The sequence below is a fragment of the Humulus lupulus genome, chromosome 7, assembly GCF_963169125.1.
Source record: "Humulus lupulus chromosome 7, drHumLupu1.1, whole genome shotgun sequence".
Lineage (NCBI taxonomy): Eukaryota > Viridiplantae > Streptophyta > Magnoliopsida > Rosales > Cannabaceae > Humulus > Humulus lupulus.
This window is the reverse complement of record NC_084799.1, coordinates 124,517,751-124,541,625: the sequence shown is the minus strand read 5'-3', so window position 1 is coordinate 124,541,625 and position 23,875 is coordinate 124,517,751. Positions and strand designations below refer to the sequence as shown.

General features: G+C 37.9%; 1 protein-coding gene across 1 annotated transcript; it reads right to left on the bottom strand.

Moving 5' to 3' along the window:
- Positions 1-18,253: 18,253 nt before the first annotated feature.
- On the bottom strand, positions 18,254-21,982 carry LOC133792158 (uncharacterized). The gene is made up of 5 exons (XM_062230075.1): positions 21,746-21,982; positions 19,947-20,855; positions 19,001-19,667; positions 18,586-18,917; positions 18,254-18,525 (listed from the first exon to the last, which is right to left on the bottom strand). The coding sequence occupies exons 1-5, from the start codon at positions 21,747-21,749 to the stop codon at positions 18,254-18,256; spliced, it is 2,184 nt and encodes a 727-aa protein (XP_062086059.1). The 5' UTR covers positions 21,750-21,982.
- Between the last annotated feature and the right edge of the window lie 1,893 nt (positions 21,983-23,875).

Below are 23,875 nucleotides of genomic sequence, written 5' to 3'. Positions count from 1 at the left end.
TTTCTTTTCTTTCTGGTTTACAATGAACAAACGTAAAGAAGAAGACGAAGAGGAGATCTTATATATATAGGTGGGAAAACTGAAATCGATCAGGAGCGTTGGTTAAAATCCTCAACAGATCGAGTGGAGGGGAATCGGTGATGAGATGACGCCGAAAAGTTGTCAGACGAACGATCGTGGGCATGTTCCCAAGGTACTCAAGTACCTAAAGTGAGCAATACCCATCTGGCACGTGTCCGTTTTTAAGAGTGTGACGGTATGGTTCCCGAAAAGAGTAGTTCAAAAGTTTCCTTCTCTTAGGATTCGAACAAATACTTTTGAGGGGGCAAAATGTTATACCCAGATTTCGAGCCATAGCAAATATGACCTCGAAAGCTGAGTTCGCATTAAATGGTCTCGTGAGGGTTAGGGTATGCTCTACGATTGTAAATCGGAGCCTGCAAAGTATGATACAGACCTCGAATATGGTGACCTCGAAATGATCTCGATCTCGAAGGATAGCTCTGAGAGCCCCTCATCTTCAGGAACAACTTCGGAGCAGGGATCTCGAGCTCGATATGCTATCTCGAAAGCAATGTTAGCTCGGGAGATGTCAGTGGCTCGCACAATGACGTGAAATCTTAGATGCTGAAGCCTTGGAGATACGCTATGATCACCTTGAATATCTACAAGTATTGTAGATATGGGATGTAATCCTCATTTATTGATGTAAATCCCCAAGAATCATGGGATATTATTTAGTCAGTTATGCGTTTCCTGATCTTTGGGGAACGTTTCCTTTTATATCTGATTGTTGGCATTTAAAGCCATTTATTTTTATTCACAAAATAGTAACTACCCAAAATATGTGGGATAGTATTCTGCATCCTTCTCTATAAATAGAGAAGTCATGCACCATTGTATAGGACCGAAATTCTGATCCTTGAGAGAAAACTCTGAAGAATTCATGCTAAGGAATTTTCAGAGATAATCTTAAGATTAATAACAGAGACTCGTGGACTAGGCAGATTTAACTGCTGAACCACATAAAAACCGTGTGTCTGATTCGTTTGTTTCTTTTAGCCATTGTCTTTAATCGTTTACGTGCTCTCTTCTTTTATCTGTTGACGAAAAACGGCGTCAACACTTTTGATTGATGGTTGTTGACTACAACCATCAATTACAGGGATATCGACACAGAAATGATAAGTTTAAAATATTAATAATAAAATAATGAATAAAATTATTTTAATTTGAATAACATTATTTAATAAAAAATCATAAAATAAAATAAGATATTATAATATTGCATAAGATTTCAAAAATGATAACAAAATTTTTTTGTTTTACATTCCTATTCACATTACTAAAACTCACAGACTCTTATAACACTTTAGATAGCGATTGGCAAGATTTGGACAACATTGAGAAATCGTACTTGTCAAAAATATTGAAATGGTCTACAATCTTTTTTTACGATGGCCTCAGAACATAAGGATTCTAATGGAAGAATTAGGTGTTTGTGTGTCAAATGCATAAATAATAGGCTTGAAATTTTACCTGTTGTCGAAGCACATGTATTCAATAGGAGTTTCTATCAAGGTTATGAGAGGTTGATTTATCATGGGGAAGCGGAATTAGATGTTGTTGATGAGGATGAAGTTGACAAGATGATTCCCATAGTGGAGGACTTCCTTTTACCGAAAACTGAGCAAGTAGACAATAATTACGGCGCGAGTCAATATTACGACGAGTTGTTTGAGGAGATTGAAGCTGAGTTGTATCCTGGATGTGATTGGATTTCTTCCCTTAACTTTTTAGCTAAGCTATTACATTTGAAAGTTAGAGGGAAGATTCCTAACAACATATTCGATGAATTATTGAAGATGAGGCGTATCTCCCACGACACCTTTCTGTGTTTCAATCTCAATGTTGTCCCCTGACAAAGGGAACTCTCAAGCCTCTCGACCTTGCGACTCGTGAAAGGCTGAATGGTTCATACTTGACAATTCTCTCGAAATTCAGGATTACTTAGAATAAGTTTGTTCCCTTTAAAGTGAAATTTATGTTCATTCCAAATTGTTTTATCTAATATAGTCAAATCATTCAAATTTATAGCGAACACCTAGAAGAGATCAAACTAAAATACCCAGATGGTGATCATAATTTTTTACACAAGAAAAATTTTCGCCCGTGGTTTCATAAGAAGGTAAAACTGAGATTATTTTTAAACCTTCATTGTTGTAATGATATTTTTGTCATTCTAATATAGGTTTATTAATTTATTTAGATATATGCCTTGCACAAGCTTGGATCTTTAGAGAATGGTGATGAGTTGCTAGCTTTAGCATCTGGGTCAAATCACTTGGCAACCTACTACGAAAGTTGTATAGTGAACGGTGTTCGATTTATCACTTACGACCGAGATCAAAAGCACCACACAAAATAGTGGCGTTTCTGTTGCGGGAACTGAAGGTTTTAACTATTATGGCACTCTTGAAGAAGTACTGGTGTTATCTTTCACTGGTACATATTCAATTGCATTGTTTCGATGCAAATGGTTTAACACTGATCCAAGCAAGAAGAAAACAATCATTGAAAATAATATCACCAGTATAAACGTCAGTAGCGAATGGTACAAAGATGAGCCGTATATACTTGCTAACCAAGCTAAGCAAGTATTCTATCTCAATTATCTACTTAGAGGTCGACACTGGAAAATTGTTGAGGATGTCAATCATCGTCGAATTTGGGACATCGAGGTTGATGAAGCTGATGTTGATGTTGATGTTGTACATGACACAAGCTCATCAAATTTTGTGTTGACCGTGGATCTTGGTTGTAATGCCCCGGAATCCCTAATGCAGTTTAATGGCTGGATTAGTAGGCGGGGAGGGCCATAACTGTTTAATTATGCCATTAAATGATAATATGCATGTATATGTGAATTATATTATAATATGATGTTAAATGCATGCATGTGGGTCCACATTTAATTACAGGGGTGTTTTGGTAATTTGGCCCGTTGAGGGTATAATTGTATATTTGTATGCATATCGGCGACCTATTGTTGGGACCACATTATAATGTGGGTTTGTTCGAGCTATTCGGCATGAGACGATCTTGGAATATTAATTAGCGGTCTAGTCATAACAGGTTTAAGTTCGGGACTCGGGATGAGTCTCGGGGTGATTTTAATGATTAGAGCATTGCCGGGAATTAAAGGGTAACAAAATATGAATTATTGGTGTTTGAGATTTTTGAGAATAGCATGAATTGGGGAGCGTTAATTATGATTAACGAGATAGGAGGGAAATACCAATTTTTCCCTTGGGAGCCTTTAGAAACCCTTAATTGACCTAGGGGTATTTTGTTCTTTTCACCCCTAGGATAGATTTAAGCCATTTATGGCTGTGGAAAGGTAGTGAAAACAGAGTATACTTCAAGAGCTTTCCCGTACCTATTTTCATTCAGCTTTCTTTGTGATTTTTTTAGCCATTCTTAAGGATTCAAGCTTGGGAAGTAAGCCTTGGGAGTTTGGGAGTGCGTTCCACCATTGAAGAGCATCATAATCTGAGTTTGAGGTAAGTTTCTAGCCATTGAATTCCCTGGTTTGCCCTGTTTTAGTTCTGGTTTTCAGTTAGGGTTTCTAGATTGGATGCTTGGTTTTGTTGGGAGTTTTGGCTAGGGTTCTTATGGTTGTGGTGTTTGGGGTATGTGAGGATGGTTTTTGGGTTAATTTGGCATCAAAAATGGGATTTGGAAGCATTGGAATCGAGTTAGAACTGAAGGAGTCGAAGAAGGAGGTTTTAGGGGAAAGCTGGTCTGGGGGTAGCGCTACAGCGCCCATCCTAGGGTGCTCTAGCGCTACACATGATGCTTCTGGGCGGTTTGGGGGTTCTGAGTATAGCGCTGGGGTGCTATTGAGCAGCGCTATAGCGCTACTTTGTTCCTCCAGAATCCCATTTTGAGTGTTTTTAAGGGTTTTTGGCTCGGGGTTTCAATCCTTAAGGCCCGGGATCGAATCTACTCACCGTGTGGGCATGTTTCGAGGTCCCAAGAGTGGGGTTTAGGTTAAGACCCTTTTATTGTTGATTTTTATTAATGGAGATTATAATTGGTTGTGATTAGGTAATGGCTAAGGGACCAAAAAATTGATCGTTCTCAGGAGTCGTTCTTATTATATTTCTCGCTCGAATCAGAGGTAAGAAAACTGCACCATGTGTATATGACATGCATGATTATTGTTGAGGCATGTTAGTTGATAAATGTGGACATTTATTGCATATTAAATGCTAGCGGATGTTGTTTATTTGTGTATGGCACTGATTAGTCAGGGACGGCACTAGTCGCGTATCACTGACCTAAAAGTCAGAAACAGCATAAGCGTCCGGGACGCAGGGCCGAACGAAGATTAGATCTAATCGATATTAGCATTGAATGACTCTAAGGCATTAATGTTGGACCGACCCTAAGGTCGATGAAACTTATAAGCACTTGACTAGTCTAAGCTAGTTACTTAGAGCCAAGGCCTAAGGCCTAGGTGACCGTTTGTCACATGGCTAGGGAACGATGTTCCAAGGTTATGACTCTATGGTTATGAGGAAGGTTATGTTGGTGACTAGTCACCATGCACCTATCATGTTTAAGCTAGTGAAAGGTTCACTTATCTGTTAAGCCCCGGTGACCCTATCGTCACATGGCTAAAGGGAGTTGTACCCACCTTAGTGACTTTTCCTCTGTCACTTACTTGTTTTGGACTGAAAGTCCTGGATGATTATTACGATCATTGTTGATATTATATCATGCAATATTGTGTTTTCTTGCTGGGCCTTGGCTCATGGGTGTTATGTGGTGCAGGTAAAGGGAAAGAAAAGCTCACCCAGCCTTGAGTGGAGAGCTTAGGTGGTGATGTGTACATATGCGACCGCTTGACCACCACGGCCAAGGAGTTCTTAGAGGAACTAGGGGGTTTACCCTATTTTTGCCGCTTAGGTCGGTGGGTTTGTAAATTTGAAACAGTAATGCCCTTTTTGAGTTGTAAATAACTTGTAAATGTTTCTGATGGGCCCATGAACAGTTTTATGTATTTAATAAAATATATCATTTCCTTTTGATTGGTTTTTCAACCTTAGCCTGTTAATAACACTTAGAGCACGTTTTTAACCAAAGGACTTGGGTAGCGAGTCAAATTTCTGGTTCACCGTTCACCGTAACTGTTCTGGGTAACCAGGGTGTTACATCGGTTAGTTAGTTATGGAATCTCATCAACCTGCAACATATATTGGCACTATAAAAAATTCACCTGCTTATCAATTGGATGATAATTTCATAAATGATGACTTAGGTGAAGAAGAAGTTGATGAAGAAGATGAATTGCTAGTTAATATTTGTGAAGATGATGTTAATCATGTGTCTCCGATTGATGTTAATTTAATTAATGATGAAAGTGATAGTGATTATTCTACATAATTTTTATATATTTGTAATAAAGACAATCATTTAAAATATAATAGATGAGACTTGTAGTCATTTTGTTCATTTCCATTGGTGATATTTGATACTAACTAATAATTTAATACTAACTAATAACTTTTGTTCCTAAGTACAATGTCAGTTGATATAGCCATCTCTCACGGAGGAGATGGTGGTGGTCTAGACCCGCCAGATCCTAATAGAGTACCATCTTCCTGCGAGTCAAGTTAATAATAATTTTCAAATTTTGTTCATAGCTTGAAAGTCAAGGTCAACGAATGTTTAATATATGTTAATATTTAAAATTTTGGTGATTGTTGAAAATGTAAATAGCTGAACTACCAAGAAGATAGAGTCGTGGCTTGGCTAATAGCATACCACTTGAAATTCAAAGGCAGAATACTAGGAAACCACTAGATCTTCCACTTGATCCTAGGACGGACAAAGTGGTTGGCTTGGAGGACCAAGCTTTTGTCCGAGAGATAGGCCTCCAAGTCACCTTGTCGTTGCCAGGACATTACTTGGATTTTACTGAAGTACCTCAACAATTTAAGGAGCAAGTCATACAAAAGATGAAGGTAAAAAATTAGAATAAGTCTTATGGTATAAATTTTTATTAAAATCATTTACAAACTAAACTATTGTGATATTTTTTTAATGTAGCATTTTTATAATGTTGATGGTCATCCAGAACCCGAGAGAGTTATGAAAACTATCTACATAGAGATGCGCAAAAGATATTATGAGAGAAAGAACATCAGACATACTCACTTCAAAAAATATTACTCTAAGCTGGAAGATTTGGAGAGTGTTCTCATTGCCCCACCTGACCATTGCACCAAGGAGAGTTGTAAAGATATTGTTTAGTTGTTTTTTAGCCCAAAATTTATTGCGCGATCCAACCAAAACAAGAAAAATAAAAAATAAATAAAGTATACATCCACGCAAGGCACAAAATCGTTGGCAGCTAAGCGTCACCAATTTGTAAGTAAAAATATTAATTTAATTTAACAAAATTATATGTTCTAACATACTATCTCTACATTTGTATAGGCGAACCCAGATGAACATGTTATTGATACTTGGAAAGATAGTCATTTGAGAAAATCGACAAATTTTTTTGTCAATGACGCAACTCGAGAAAATTTTGTGTTATTATTTTCATTAAACTATGTTATTGTTGTGTTTCTAACACTTTTTATGAACAAGAAAAAATGACGGAAGAGCTTGAGAGGGCACGACTTCAAAGCCAGTCTCAAGGACCGATAGAGGGATCTGAAATTGGTCTAGTAGTTTAATTCTTAAAAAAGTTCAAAACAGATTACATACATGGTCTAGTAGGCATCTTTCTTTTGCTGGAAGATCTCAACTTATTCAATATGTTTTGCTGGGTATTAGGGCTTATTGGATGAGTATTTTTTTGCTCCCTCAAAGAATTATTCAGGAGATTGATAGGTTATGCAGGAATTTTCTTTGGGGAGTAAGGGTAGCCGAAGCAAATTGCATCTGTCTTCCTGGGAGCAGGTTTGTTTACCAAAGAGTTTGGGTGGAATTGGGTTTAAAGAGGGGTCAAAATGAAATGATTTATTGATGGCCAAATATATTTGGGCTGTTTCAACTAAGCAGGTCTCTTTATGGGTCAAATGGGTGGCTAATATCTATCTCAAAGGGCAAAGTTTTTGGTCTTACAAACTTCAATCTGATGTAAGCTGGTATCGGAGAAAGCTTATTAAGCTGAGAGATCAATTTTCTCATGATTCATTAAAGGCTTCGGTTACCAAAGGCAAATTAAACATTTCTAGCCTATATAAGCAGTTGGTTAAAAAAGATAAGGTTCATTATGTTGGGGTTTTATGCCCTAATTAAAACCCAAATTCTTTGTAATCTCATTTTATTATCAATAAAAGAATAGAAATCATTTTTTGACTTGGTCAATCACTTTGCTCACATGTTTTATTTTCATGATTATTTGTTTAATATAAACTTCTATTAAATCCCGAGCATATAGCTAATCTTATTTATAGTGACGTAATCACAGTGGAATATAAATATGATTATATGTTCAAAAATAAGTTAGTCCTAAGATTAGTCAGTGCACCGGATTTACACTGACTTGCCAATCTATGATATAATCTACTTACACATTACAGTGTTATGTTCTTTCCAGAACATTAGCAAAGTAGATAAGATCGGATGTATTTGTTACATCGGACAGGACCGATATTGACAGTTGATAAGATAAGTAAACATATTGTTATTATCTATTCTAGTCATATCATATAGTTGACCATAGGTCAATTCAATCTCAATTCTGAGTGGTTAGTATTCTAATTGACTGTATTATTTGAGTTCTTTGACTTGTTCGTTACCAGCTTACCCTACGGACTAGCCCATACCTACATCTTGGGAACTCGGTAGTATAATTGAGTGGGAGTGTTAATCATAGATATGAACATCTATAGCTTCTGATGAAGAAGTGAAATGATGGTTTCCTTTTAGTTTGGTTCAAGGTGTTAAATGATAGAGATCTCATTTCAGTAATTAAATTAGTTTACTGAAATATCATTTACAAGGAACTAAGTGTTTTAAGGATAAAATACAATGAGGGGTAAAACGGTATTTTAGTCCTATCTCATTGTAGATCGTCTATAGAGGATTGAGTGACAATTATGGTTGTAAAAATGGATAATTAATAGCGTATCTATATTTGTTATAGAGCGTTCTATGAATTCAAGAGTGCAATTCCAAGTCTATAGTGGAGTCACGAGGAATTAATAAGTTAGTAAATTTATTTGTTAGATTTATGATAACTTATTGGAGCTTGATTTCATAGGCCCATGGTCCCCATTATACCTTGGATAAAATCATCTAGATAGTCTCAATTAATTGATTTAATTATCAATTAGAATTATCAAAGTTGACCAGGTCAATTTTGGATAGTTTCACAGAGTTGTGTAATTTTGAGAAGAAAAGAGAAATTATGGCAGATTTATTAATTAAGATAAAGTGGTATCTAAATTAATAAATAAATTTAAATCAAGGTTCAAATTATAAATAATTAATTTGATAAAGGATTTAAATAATTATTTAATTAATTAAATCAATAGAAAATAATACAGGCCTTGATTTTAAGTCCAATGGGCTAATAATCAAATGGGAAATTTCACGGGCTTATAGCCCATGATAATTTCGACCTAGGGCTTCAAAATGGCTGTTATTTTATTGATTTTTTAATTAAATTAAATGGCCTAATTGAGTCTATAAAAGGAGTGCTTAGAGAGAAGATTTAAGAGACGACAGATAAGTCACAAGTCAGATTTTCTGATAGTTTTAGATTCTCTCTAAACACAAGTCCTTTTCTAAGCCACTTTGTTATTTTCTCTTCTTCTCTCTATATCTATCTCATGTGTTGAGAATTTCCCACACTAGTCTAGGTGGTTCTAAGGATACATTGGAAGATCGTGAAGAAAATAGAAGATCGGTTCAGTTTCTTGATAATACTCTGCGACAGAAAGGATACAAGAGTTAGAGAAACTGAAGGAAGGACTCTTAATTCCGCTGCGTATACTGTAAGTATTATATTATTTGTTTCTCTTTGAATTCAATTTTAGAAACATGTTTTAGGCTATCTCGTATTAATTTGTTTAATATTAGATATACATGAAAATAAATAAAGATCCTGTATAAGCTTTTTCCAACACATTATGCTAAGGTGGTTTGGTGCAAGCTATCTATTCCCAAGCACAGATTTATTCTATGGCAAGCGGTTTTAGGCCACCTTCTTACAAGAGACAACTTGATTAAATGCCATATGCAGGTTGAGTCTTGCTTATGTCCTGTTTGTGAGTTGGAAGTGGAGTCGCATGGCCATCTGTTTTTTAATTGTCCCTTCTCTCAGAAGGTGTTGTATTAGATTCGGTCTTGGCTGGGTCATATGATTTGTCCTTCTAAGTATTCAGAATGGCTGAATTGGATGGATGGGAGACCTAGGGGGCTTCATCAAAGGATTATTGCTGCTGTCCTTGCTGCTATTGTGTACTACATGTTAATAATATAAATTTTATTATTATGTAAGGGTAGTTTAGTCTTTTAGCCTCTCATTATTTTGGCTATATATTTTGTTGCTCTTGTACTCTTATTTTCATCTCTTTTGACATAATGAAAACCTAGCCTCTATTTTGATTCTCTCTCAAATCTCCTTTGTCTATTTTGTAAAATTATCATGGTATTAGAGCAATGTTCTTGAGTACCCTCGATTTGGTTGCGCTAGGATTATAATCTCGGTGATTTCGCACCAATCTTGGGGATTTCGCATTTTGTTCTATTCATTTGGATTTCGATTGTTAGACATGGCTGGCGCAAAAGATGATTCGCTTCAGTCCATCAATGTGCAATTGAATGGGCAGAATTATTCGTATTGGCATTATGTTATGAAAAAATTTCTGAAAGGGAAACGTATGTGGGGTTATGTTTCTGTAACTTCCACGAAACCGAAGAACGATAAGGATGAGAGCTTTGCAGAACAGTTGGATCTTTGGGATGCCAACAATTCAAAAATCATCATTTGGATCAACAACTCGGTTCAACAATCAATCGGTATCCAATTGGCGAAATATGAGACGGCGAAGGAAGTTTGGGAGCACTTGGAAAGGCTGTATACACAGTCTAATTTCGCAAAGCAGTATCAGTTGGAGATTGACATTCGGGCCCTTCAACAGAATAGCATGAACGTTCAGGAATTTTATTCTGCTATGTCTAATATGTGGGATCAACTTGCTTTGACTGAATCAGCAGAGTTACGGGCATTTGCCCCTTACATTGCTCAGCGAGACGCACAACGTCTAGTTCAGTTTTTTATGGCTCTTCGAGATGAGTTTGAAGGTCTTCGTGGCACAATCCTGCATCGCAGTCCTCTTCCGTCTGAATCAGCAGAAGAGATTCGCTTGAAGTCTCGTGTTGATAAAGGGGGGGGGGGGGGGGCGGAAAAGGAGATTCTTCCTTCTCCGAATCCTTCTGTCATTGCAGTTCCTCATCGGCCAGCCTCCAGCAATCAACACAAGACTCAAGCCAAGGTTGGCTACGACGAATGCAGTTTTTGCAAGCAAAAGGGACACTGGAAGGCTGAATGTCCCAAATTGTTGAACAGGGCGCAATCACAGAATCAGTCTCCTCACTGGAAATCTGGCAACCAACCTCATCGACCTCTTCACTCTATGTCTTCGAACATGGCAGCTATTGTTCCACCTGCAGATTCTAGAAGCACTCCTAGTACCTCTATTGCTACACTCACAGAGCAGTTTCAGAAGTTCATTGCCTCGCATCCACACGCCATGTCAGCCTCCTCACACATAGGTTTGCCTTCTAGTAGTACACCAGGTATATCTTCCTCTATATGGGTCCTTGATTCTGGAGCTTCACATCATATGTCACCTAATTCTAATTCCTTCTTGTCCATTAAATCAGCACCCTCTGTATCTGTCATGACCACTGATGGCACTCCCATGCCATTAGCAGGGATTGGCTCGATTTGCACTCCAAAAATGTCATTCTCTGATGTATATCATATTCCAAACCTTACTTTGAATCTTGTCTCTGTTGGTCAATTATGTGACTCTGGTTTCTCAGTTATTTTCTCTAATTCTTGTTGTTATGTGCAGGATCCTCATTCCAAGAAGCTGATTGGGACAGGCCGTAGGCAGGGGGGCTTTACATTTTAGATGAGCTGAGAGTTCCTGATGTTGCAGCTTCTAGTGTCGATTTGTCTTCATTTCGTTTAAGTTCATCTTCATCTAGTTTTTATTTATGGCATTCTCGTCTTGGACATGTGTTTGGTTCACGTTTAAAGTACTTAGCTTCCACATGAGCATTAGGAAAGTTACAAACCCATGATATTTCAGATTGTTGTGGTTGCAAATTGGCAAAATTTTCTACTTTACCTTTTTATAAGAGTGTTTCTGTTTCTCTTGCATCTTTTGATTTAATTCACTCTGATGTGTGGGGGCCATCACCAGTTCTGACAAAAGGTGGATCACGTTACTATGTCTCTTTTATTGATGATTACACTCGTTTTTGTTGGGTCTATCTTATGAAACATCATTCTGATTTCCTTGCGATATATCATATGTTTCGTGCTTTTGTTAAAACTCAGCATAATGCTGTTATCAAATGTTTTCGATGTGATATGGGTGGTGAATATACCTCCAATCGTTTATCTGAATTGCTTGCTTTAGATGGTACTTTACATCAAACCTCTTGTACTGATACACCAGAGCAAAATGGGGTTGCCGAAAGAAAACATAGACACATTGTTGAAACTGCTCGTTCTCTCTTATTGTCTGCTTATGTTCCTAGTGAGTTCTGGGGGGAAGCCATTCTGACTACAGTTCATTCAATCAATAGAATTCTGTCATCTGTAACTTCAGGTCTGTCTCCCTTTGAAAAACTTTATGGTCACGCTCCTGATTATTCTTCATTGAGAGTCTTTGGTTCCACATGTTTTGTTCTCCGTCCTCATGTTGAACGTAGTAAGCTTACTTCTCGTTCCACTCTTTGTGTATTTCTTGGTTATGGTGAAGGTCAAAAAGGATATCGATGTTATGATCCTGTTAGTCAAAAACTCTATGTTTCTCATCATGTTGTGTTTCTTGAGCATATACCTTTCTACTCTATTCCATCGAACACCCCCAATCTACACAAATCTGATCTCACTCGTATTGATCTATTTGATTCTTGTACTGTTGATACTCTTAACTCTGCAGATGTCGGTTCTGAGCCTGTCGAAGTCCCTTCTGTCCCTACTACTGCCCAAGATGCTTCTGAGATTGTGGATCCTGCTCCTCCTCCTTGCTACCCTCAAAGAATTTGTAAGTCCACACAGTTACCCGATTTTGTCTACTCCACTTATTCTGATTCTTTCTCTTCTTTTTTGACTTCTATTCACCAACTCTCTGAGCCCTCTTCCTATAAAGAGGCTATTATTGACCCTCTTTGGCAGCAGGCAATGGCTGAAGAACTATCTGCGTTGTACAAGACAGGTACTTGGGATATTGTTCCTCTTCCTGTGGGGAAGCATGCTATTGGTTCTCGTTGGGTTTACAAGATCAAGACTAAGTCTGATGGGTCAGTAGAGCGGTACAAAGCTCGTTTGGTTGCTAAAGGCTTTGCTCAAGAGTATGGGATGGATTATGAGGAAACTTTCGCTCCAGTTTCCAAACATACCACTATTCGTACTCTCATTGTTGTTGCGTCTGCTCGACAGTGGTCCATTTCTCAAATGGACGTTAAAAACGCCTTCTTGAACGGGACTCTTCAAGAAGAAGTTTACATGGTTCCTCCACTAGGTGTTCCTCATAATTCAGGAGAAGTTTGTAGATTGAAGAAGGCTCTTTATGGGCTTAAACAAGCTCCCCGAGCCTGGTTTGAAAAATTTTCCATCGTGATTACTTCTCTCGGCTTCCACCCCAGTGCACATGATTCAGCTCTCTTTGTTAGGTGTACTTCTTCTGGCCGCACTTTACTCTCTTTATATGTTGATGATATGATTATCACCGGTGATGATGCGAATGGGATAACGGAGTTGAAAACGCACTTGACTCGTGAATTTGAGATGAAAGATTTGGGTTCCCTACGATACTTTTTAGGGATAGAAGTAGCTTACTCTCCTCGTGGCTATCTTCTTTCTCAATCTAAGTACATTGCTGATATTCTCGATCAGGCTCGTCTCTCTGATGCTCGCACTGTTGATACCCCTCTTGAGCTTAATGCCAGTTATTCTTCATCTGATGGTGTTGCCTTGTCAGATCCCTCTCTATATCGCACTCTGGTTGGTAGCTTAGTGTACCTTACTATCACCAGGCCAGACATTGCTTATGCAGTTCACATTGTCAGTCAGTTTGTTGCATCTCCCACTACCGTTCATTGGGCAGCTGTGCTTCGTATTCTTCGATATCTTCGGGGAACTCAATTTCAGAGTCTGCTTTTTCCATCTACGTCTACTTTAGAGTTACGTGCCTACTCAGATGCAGATTGGGGTGGTGATTGTACTAATCGCAAATCTACCACTGGTTTTTGTATATTTTTGGGAGATTCACTTATTTCTTGGAAGAGTAAAAAGCAGACTGTTGTCTCTCGATCGTCTACAGAAGCATAATATCGTGCCATGGCCTCCACTACCGCTGAAATTGTTTGGTTGCGTTGGTTACTTGCTGATATGGGTGTTATTCTCTCATATCCCACTCCGATGCATTGTGACAATGTTAGTGCTATTCAGATTACTCGCAACTCCGTTTTTCATGAGCGCACGAAACATATTGAGATAGATTGTCATCTTACTCGTCACCACTATCAGAATGGGACCATCACTTTACCCTTTGTCACTTCTGCTATGCAGATTGCCGACTTGTTTACAAAGGCTCATACTATTTCTCGTTTTCGTTTCTTAGTTAGCAAACTCTCGATGCTTCCCGCAAATGCATCGTGAGTTTGAGGGGGGATGTTAATAATATAAATTTTATTATTATGTAAGGGTAGTTTAGTTTTTTAGCTTCTTATTATTTTGACTATATATTTTATTATTCTTGTACTCTTATTTTCATCTCTTTTGACATAATGAAAACCTAGCCTCCATTTTGATTCTCTCTCAAATCTCCTTTGTCTATTTTGTAAAATTATCACTACATTTGGACTAATAGGAATTGTTGTATTTTTTAGTCTTATTCATTTTCTGTTTTGAAGTTGAACTCTTTGATTCTTATGGGTCTTAAAGCCAAATTATTTGAGTTAAGTAGTTCTAAGCTGAAAGCTGATGAGAAAAGATTAGTTGATTTTATTCAACATATGTAATTCAGTGGTTGAGTCTTTGTAACTGGTGCTGGCGATTTGTAATTTGTTTTTTAGTGGAAAATAAAAATATAAAATTTTATGCAATGGAAAATTAAATGAGTTATATCGATAAATAAATTAAACTCATTAAAAAAATAATAATGAATCTACATCTTATAATATTTTTCTTCATTTTGATAGGGAAATTTTAGACAGTATGTGTAATAACATACTTAATTTTTTTTAAATGCCACCATAAAATAATCTCTCATATATATGCCATTTTAAAATTTTGGACAAAAATACCCATATCAATCGAGACCCCTCACCTTCTCTCTTCCCAGCCAAACCAAATTCTTCCCTCTTCCCAGCCAAACTCTTTCATTTCTATCTCATTATTTTCTCTCGGGTCACATTCTCACCATCTCAGGCGAAGCTCTCTCTCTCCCCACAGTCGTCGTTGCCACCGTCTTCTCCATCTCCGGCCACGGTAAGGTAAGACATTCGGTTTTCATGTGTTTTTTTTTTTTTAAAATTGAATCGTAATGTATAAATCGATGAAATGGGTTTGATTGTTAATCTTTATTTTGCAAAAAATGTAGCTTAAAATGGGTTTGATTCTATGTGCATTATGCAAATTCTGCAAAAATTTTGTGGGTCGATGTTCTTTTGATTCCACATCGATGCTCCATCGATGACATACAGTGAGTAATCGATGCTCCATCGATTCTCCATCGATGGTATATCGATGCCATGTCGATTCTTTCATAATCGATGGTTTATCGATACCACATCGATGCATAATCGATGCTGAAGTATAATCGATGCCACATCGATGCCACATCGAGTCCATATCGATGCTGAACATATATGGCATCGATTCGACATCGATACACCATCAAAAATAACATCTCAATTAGATGTTCGCATCAACATCGACATGACATCGATGGAGCATCGATGTGGACTCGAAAGGCTGCATCGATGTACCATCGAAAGGCCATCGATGGTATATCGATGCTACATCGATTCTACATCGATGCCATGTCGATACTAATGCATAATCGATGGCAAACGATGGTTTATCGATGCCACATCGATGCCATATTGATGCTGAACATATATGGCATCGATTCCATGCTCCATCGATGATATTTCGATGGTACATCGATCCCATTTTGATGACAACAACAGATTGAGTATTTTTTATAAATTCAACTAATTCTTTTTTTTTGTGTGGATATTTTGCAGATGCCACCCAAACGTATCCCACCACTTGAGATCCCTATGGAGGATCATTATGTCAGTCGTATGACCTATAGGGGTTCCGGGAGGTTAACAAAATTGAAGAAAAGATTTGAGGAGCATGGATTGTTGGGGAGGGTGAATGAGTCTGTTTTTGGACCATTCTTCACAGCCCCTCCCTTTTCGTTCTCTGGGGCATTGGTTCACACACTACTTTTGCGGAAGGTCAAGTCTCCGCATGGCGATGAGGTGCACTTCTTGATGGGCCCAAACTTATGTAAGTTTGGGGTGCACGAGTTTGCATTATCACCGGCCTGAGCTGCTCCTGTCCACCACTTGCCGTTGACATTGAACCTCACATTACTTCCTCCCGCCTAGTTGATACATATTTCAGTGTGGAACCCGAAAAAGACATTCGATTCAGTATCTTGGAACGAGCTTTTAGTATGTGCGATGTACCTGATGATTTGTACAAGCTCGGTTTGGTTTACTTTGTGGAGGGGATACTATTGGGCGCTGAGAACGACAATGCTATTTGGCGAGATTCATTGTCGATGGTCGAGGATTTAGATTATTTTGAGAAGTATCCATGGGGATCCCTTTCATTCGATACAACTGTGAAACAATTCAATAGAGATATGAAAGCGATTGGTGGTACAATACCAGGTAAGAAGGTGAAGAAGATCACTGAGGTGGAGTCTTCTAAGAGTTTTAAGGTGGAGGCAAAGTACACTTGCAAGGGGTATCCACCAGCCTTGCAATATTGGGCGTACGAGACGATTCTTGATTTACAGAAGGAACATGCCAAGCCCTGTGGATTCAAGTTCCCTAGGATGCTACAGTGGGAGAGCATAGGCCAGCCGAAGCATTTGCATTTGAAGGATGTACTTGCGAGGAGACATGTAAGTTACAATACATTTAAATAATTCAAGAAATTTTGAATTATACTAATCAACTTATGTCATTTCTAATTTGATTGTTGTGTTTCCATTACAGTTGTCATGCATTTCTATCCTAAGGCCTCGACCAAATGAGCGAGACTTCTTTGATGCTGTATATCAGAGGACAGAGGGGGATGCTCCTAGGTATGCGATGCTGCAGAATATGATCCAGCATGCACCAGAGGATGGAAGACCTTACGATCCTGAGGCAGAGGCTATTGCGGTGGCTGAGATAGCCGTTGAGGCTGGCATATTTGTGGAGGATGCCCCGACAGAGTCTGCTCCAGATACTAGTACAGAACCTACTTCTGCTCCTGCTCCTGCTCCTGCTCCTGGGGCTTATGAGGAGGTGTTGGGTGAGATAGCCAGACTATCAGGTGCAGTGGACGATGTTAAGGCCACTCTAGGTATCGTCCTTAAAAATCAAGAAGTCATATTAGAGAAGCTGGCAACACTAGGTGGTATACCTACTCCTACACCTACTCCTGCACAAACTCATGCACCCACTCCAACTGATGATGTAGAGTACGACATTCTCCCCTCATGTTACGAGCCTTCTGTTGGAGAAGCCACACCTTCTCAGCCAGTGCAGACGGTCTTAGGTACGACTAATCCATGAGTTTTTTTTTGTTTTAAAAATATTAGATACTAATTGCTCCTTTACAGGTAAGCGTACTAGACAGAGACCAGTAAGGTACGAGGACTATACTCCAGCAGCCAAGAAACCAAAGTTCAAGGACCCAGTTACGATCCTTCCTTTAAAGGTGTTGGATCAAGATATGTTGACAACTTTTAACCGATGGGTACTCGGTGAGATTGATAACAGCAGACCGAGGAAGTTGGAATGTTGTGATGGGACCCCTGTTTGGTTCTTGAAGTTGAAGGTGGCAAAAGAATGGTTGGCAGAAACTGTAAGTCTCTTATGTTTGTTAGAACATTTATCTCATTTTAACAATCCACTCTTCCTTAACGTTACTCTATTTATTTGCAGCATCTCGACGCTGCGAATTATCTTATACGGAGACGTCTTTTTGAGTTGCCGAAGACGTACCCCGTGAAAGCCACCGTACTTGATTCATCATTTGCACAATATATTCCTGCCAGATACGAGGAATTCAAGAAAAATGGCAGGACTTACCAATGGGACTCGGACATTCTTGATTTCCTGAAAGGAGATGCCAAAAAGTACAAGAAGCCTTGGGGTGATTGCAACGAGGTCTACTTCCACTGGTGCATGGAAAATCGGCAAGTTGAAAATAGCTAGACCGAAGATCACCGTTCCAAACTTTGATTGGCGGCGCATGTCCACTGATATTGTCCCACAGTCTAGAACCAGGTAGACGTACTAAATTCAGATTTTCAATAATGTTCTCCTTTAATTTTCAATACACTCATAATAAAGATTTCTTGGTTTTAGCGGAGATTGCGGTGTATTCGCCATCAAACACTTGGAGTTCATTCTTTGAGACATTCCCTTATCATATGCCATCGAGGACAACATTCAGTACTTCAGGGATAAATTATGCATCGACATTTTTTATGAGAATGTGTACCCTTGATGTTAGAACATTTATTTTGATTTCGATGACACACAATAGTATATTTCTCCTTAGTATTGTATATAAAAAATGTCGTTTCGATTAACAAAGTCCATTAATACACAAATATAAAGAGTAACAAAGTCCATTAATACACAAATAAAAAGAGTAACAAAGTCCATCAATACACAAATAAAAAGAGTAACAAAGACCATTAGTACCCAAATAAAAAGTTTAACATTGATGCCATAAATTTCAAACACGAACTTTACAAGTTGCCCTATTATGGCCTAGACCTCCACAAGTGCTGCACTTGCGTGGAACAACCAATTTATCTCCATTGGAAGGATGGCGTTTCATCTTAGGCCTACCTTGTTTCTTCTTTGGATGACCAACCGGGTTTTTCTGCACAGGTGTTCTCACTGTTATTGTCATAATGTCATGTGGAACAATCCACTCTTCCTCGTTACCAGTAGGATATATAGATTCTATGTAAGAGGACCTCCATGTCTCAATTTTATAGTAATCTGAACACAACGAATAAAAGTTCACCCCTCACTTAAGGGATCCAGATAGTGCATGAGCACATGGGATGCCAATAATCTGAAACACGCCGCATGTGCATGTCTTATTCAGGAGGTCGACTTCACCATTCAGCTCACCATCTAACACATGGAACTCATGCCTCCCTATTGCATAAGGAATCAAGAATCGAGCTTTCTCAGCCATATCCACCAAATTTTTCTCATAGGTCGGTGCAAGAGTGGTAGTTGTCTTCTCGCTAGTTTCTCTCCTATTACAGAACCAGGACTGTAGTGTGAAGCGAATAAATTCGACGAATGTAGTTATCGGAAAGCTCCTAGCGTCCCGGGTCTTATTGTTGAAACTTTCAGCGTAATTGCTTGTCATTATATTATACCTAGTATCCAGGAAAACTAAAATTTAATAGTAACATACATTTAGAAGATTTCATAAATTAAAATACAATTGACAATGACATACCTATTTCCAGGAAAGTAAGCACGGGACCACTTATCAAAACCCATTCCTTCTAGGTATTGAGCAATGGCTGGGTCTTTTGATTTGATTTTTTCGAAGTTAGCGTGGAACTCGAATTTCCTAAAAGCATATGCCGCATTATACATCAACACATGACAATGATCAGTCTTGAATTTAGCAACCACATTCATACTAATGTGGTGGTAGCAAGCACCGTGATACGCATCGGGGAAAATAGTTTCCAAGGCATGTGTAATACTTGCATGCCTGTCAGATACAAACGCCAGGTCCTCGACTTCCCCAATCGCTTCTTTTAGCTTTGACATGAAATACTTCCAAGAATCATGATTCTCACTATCCACAATACCAAATGCAACTGGATATAGATGGTTATTTGCATCCAGCGCGACTGCACATAACATCTGCCCACCGTATTTTGTCTTTAAAAAGGTACCGTCCACACATAACACAGGACGACATGTACGAAACCCTCTTCTACTAACTCCGAGTGAGAAAAAGAAATATTTGAATCGATCTTCCTCAGTGACAAAATCTATCAACGTCCCGGGATTTTTCTGTTGAAGCATGAACAGGTACGATGGTAACTTCTGGTAGGATGCTTCCAGTGTCCCTCTAACATAAGAAAGAGCCTTCTCTCGACATCTCCAAGCTTTTCCATATGACAACTCAATGCCATAATCATTCTTAATGTCCTCTCTTATGTTGTTTGCCATGTACGCATTCGATCCAGTCTGATATTTTTTCTTTATGCAATGACCAATAACCCAAGGTGCAGCTTGGCGATGGCCTTTATGTCGGAGGTCAAGTGAGCAAGTGTGTTTGTTGGTGAAACGAGTTATCTCGAACATATCAGATTTAGGAATTCTCTTCCCCCTCAATCTCCACCCACAATCAGGATCCTTGCAAGTGATATACCAAACTTCAGTACCTGACTTCTTCACCACAAACTCGAAGTTCTGCTTCATTGCATACAAGTGTGCCTTCGTCTTCAACTCTAACTTGTTCTCAAAAATATTCCCAACTTCTATTACTCCACAACTCACCCCAGATAACGTGGGGATAGCATAAGAGGGGCATGGGATATCTTCAGCAGTATACGCTGGAGAACTCCATCTATTTCCATCATCTTGTGTAGTTGGACGACTGCTCTCTGATCCAGCAGTCCTTCGTCCTTGGCTTTCTTGACGACTTGGCAATGGTCGTACATTTAAATTATCTACTTGAACCACATGTAGCATCGACAACTGATCCTCTGAGTTATCATCAGAACTACTGCACCCCTCAACTCTTTCATCATTATCACCAAAAAGGGCAACTGGATCGTCATTGACATAAGGCTCATACTCATACCCATCATCATGCGGGAGATTTGTTGGGGGAAAAAAAGTTTCATTATGACTAGGACCTCCCATGCATACACTTGGCCCAGTAGCTGTTTGTAGAATAGCCGTGCATGATTGATTATGATTTTCCATATTAACACTCGCTCTAGGAGATGGATCAATAAGAGCAATGTTCTTTGCAATCGAACTAACGCATAAAGGAACCCGATGTTTTAAGGACTTTGAATTTTCAAGAATAAGAGCACTAACTCCTTCATCATCTGTGATTTCAATGGGATCTACACTAAAATCATTGCATGTAAACGGCACTTCCAACTTTAAGTCAAACAATGACCTATCCACTTTCAACTTTGAATACAACTTCTCCAATAATTCTATGTAACCAACATCAATTGGTACATGTATTATAGTGTTCGAACCAGCTTTGAAATTCCATTTTTCTCCTTTCTGTTCCCAAACACCGTTGTAAGAAACAATTATATTAACTCTGGAACCTGCAAATTTACAAAAAAAAACATAAGAAAATTATAAAAATAAAGTGTAATCTATGAAGAATCGATGGTAAATCGATGCCTATGAAAATCTGTATTGTAGTTCAAAATCGATGCCACATCGATGGAATTTCGATGCATCATCGATGCTGATGGTTGCCATTTCGATGCGATACCATTTCGATGCCACATCGATGCCTTACCGACGCTGAACCAAATAAACATATATGGCATCGATTCAACATCGATACATCATCGATACCACCATCGATACATCATTGATACCAACATCGAAATTATATATTTGCCTCAGTATCGAAATGGCATCGATGTACCATCGAAATGTCATCGATGCCATATATGTTTATTTGGTTCAGCGTCGATGTTACATCGATGCCACATCGATGCTACATCGACGCTGAACCAAATAAACATATATGGCATCGATGGCATTTCGATACACCATCGATATTACATCGATACTAACGTCGAAATTCACCTCAGTATCGATATGGCATCGATGTAGAATCGATGTGGCATCGATGCTGATGGTTGCCCTATGTATGCGATTCAATTTCGATGTAATATCGATGCCACATCGATGCCATATCGACGCTGAACCAAATCAACATATATGACATCGATTCAACATCGATACACCATCGATATTACATCGAAAATATCATCTAATTTAGATGTTCGCATTAGCATCGACATGGAATCGATGGGGAATCGATGGAGCATCGATGTACTATCGATTTTGGAAATCTCAGATCCGAAGAACAGTTCAAAAGTTGCAGAAAAAAATACAAACTCAACTGCAGAACAGTTCGAATCTAATATCTAACTATGGCATTTAATATTCATAAGTAACTTAATGAAATGATACTTACCCATGATTTTTTCTCTTAAAAACGCCAAGAAACTTCCAATCCGTTCCACCTCCGAGCTGTGAAAAAATGGCTGTAAATGAGGGATGAGAGAAAGAAATAGAGAGAGTGAAGTGTTAAATTTGAGTGAGGAGGGGAGGAGGGTATTTGTGTCCAAAATATAAGAGGGGGCATAATATGGGGAGAATTTTTATGTTGTCATTTAAAAAAAATTAAATATATTATGATGCATAAAGGGTAAAATTTCCCTATTGATACTCAAGTAAATTGTTTGTTGTTATTTAATCATATTTTTGTTTTGTTTGATTCAGCAACACGTAAAGCAGCATCTCGAGTGGGAGAGTGACAGACTAGTCTGCAAACCATTGCCAATATGATTTGACCCTACACCTACTTGCCAGTGGAAGATTATGGAAATTGATGCACTCGTTGTATCAGGAATACGATTACTTACAAAATACCAACATATTGTAAAGATGGGAAATCGGTGCCAAACCAGTTTAAGGAAGTTCTTTATAGCAGTATGAGGGTAAATAGTTATTTTTTTTTTTTTAAATGTGTATTATAAGAGAAATTTCATGATAGACGCATAATAACTTAGTAAATTTTTTTAATATATCAACATAAGTTACTATCATAAATATATGACAATTTTAATTTTTTAGACAAAAATACCCTTAACATTCAAACACCAATTTTCTCTCTTAATCCAAACTTTCTATCTCTAACATCTCTCATTCTCTCACTCTCTCTAATATTTCAATCTTGTAGATCTCGAAAAAATACCAAAATTAAAAAAAAAAAAATCATTTGAAACTGATATCACCCAATAAATTCATAAGCGGTCGCAGTAGTAATCGGGCTATGTCGTATCCACAGAGAGGCAAACACAACTAAAAATTAGATTAATAAATAAACGATAAAAATAAAGTAGAATTAAAGAGATAGATTTTGTAAAATTAAAATAATAGATTAGAGAAAGCGATTAGGTAAAGAGCATGACAAAGTAGAGATGCAGTGCTGTAAAACTTATTCTAATATTGATATTAATTCAAAACACAGTTGCAATTCTACACACCATTAATTGCAACTGAAAGATGTATATGTTAAAAGCACAAATTGAATAATCTAGATTAATTTGAATCTAACTCCTAATTTCATAGCATATCATATTATATATCTAAGAGCGACAAAATACTACTGGCAGAATGCAGTAAAAGACATACAATATAACAAATATACTAAAATAAATTAACAATCTAAGTTACATAAGAAAAACATGACTGAACTTATGTAAAAGATGCTAAATAATTTTAGAAAAGAAATTAGAAGATGAGAAACAAAATAATTAATGAGATATGAAAATAAAGCATAAGAAGAATCAATATCACTATTGAGAATGAGAAGTACAACAACTACACTCTAACCTCACCAATATTTCTAAAATAATTCACTCGTTTTTTGTCACCTAAAACAAGTAAAATTAAACTAGAAATAAGAAAAGAAACAAAGTAACAAAGTGTATTTTTCCACACTCAAAATCTGATCATTTTTTCCCCACATTTGGTCCTCTATTTATAGAGAAAATTTGCTCCAAAGTTGGTAAATATAGTGCATTAAAAAGTGGAGAAAGTGGTTTCAAAATCTGATGCAAAATGGGACAAGTGGGACACGTGGCATGCTTTAATTGGCTATCAGAAAATGTTGCTGGTGGAGTGGGAGACAGCAAGGCGACGTGGCACCTTTTCGTTGGCTCGGCAGGGAGGCGTGGCAGGTGTGGCAGGCTGGCAGGCGCAGTGGTCGGCGTCAGGTGCGATTGGCTGCTGTTGGGACAACGTGGCAGGCGCGGTAGGCGGCTCGGCTGGAGGTTGGTGGCTTTCTGCCACGTGGCAGCTTCTAAAAGCTTGGGCTATGCTCCTTTTTGGGCCTAAGTTAACTTAAAAAATACCACTTTTTCATATTTTCTTCAATTTTAATTATTTATTACTTCTTTCTTTTTCTTTGTGTCAAAATACATTTTATTTCCTGAAAATTAAACACAAATTAAATTAAAATTAATATTTTCAAATATAAAATATATGACAATAAATCCATGAAAATATTAATTAATTTTAAACTTTAAGACCGATAAAA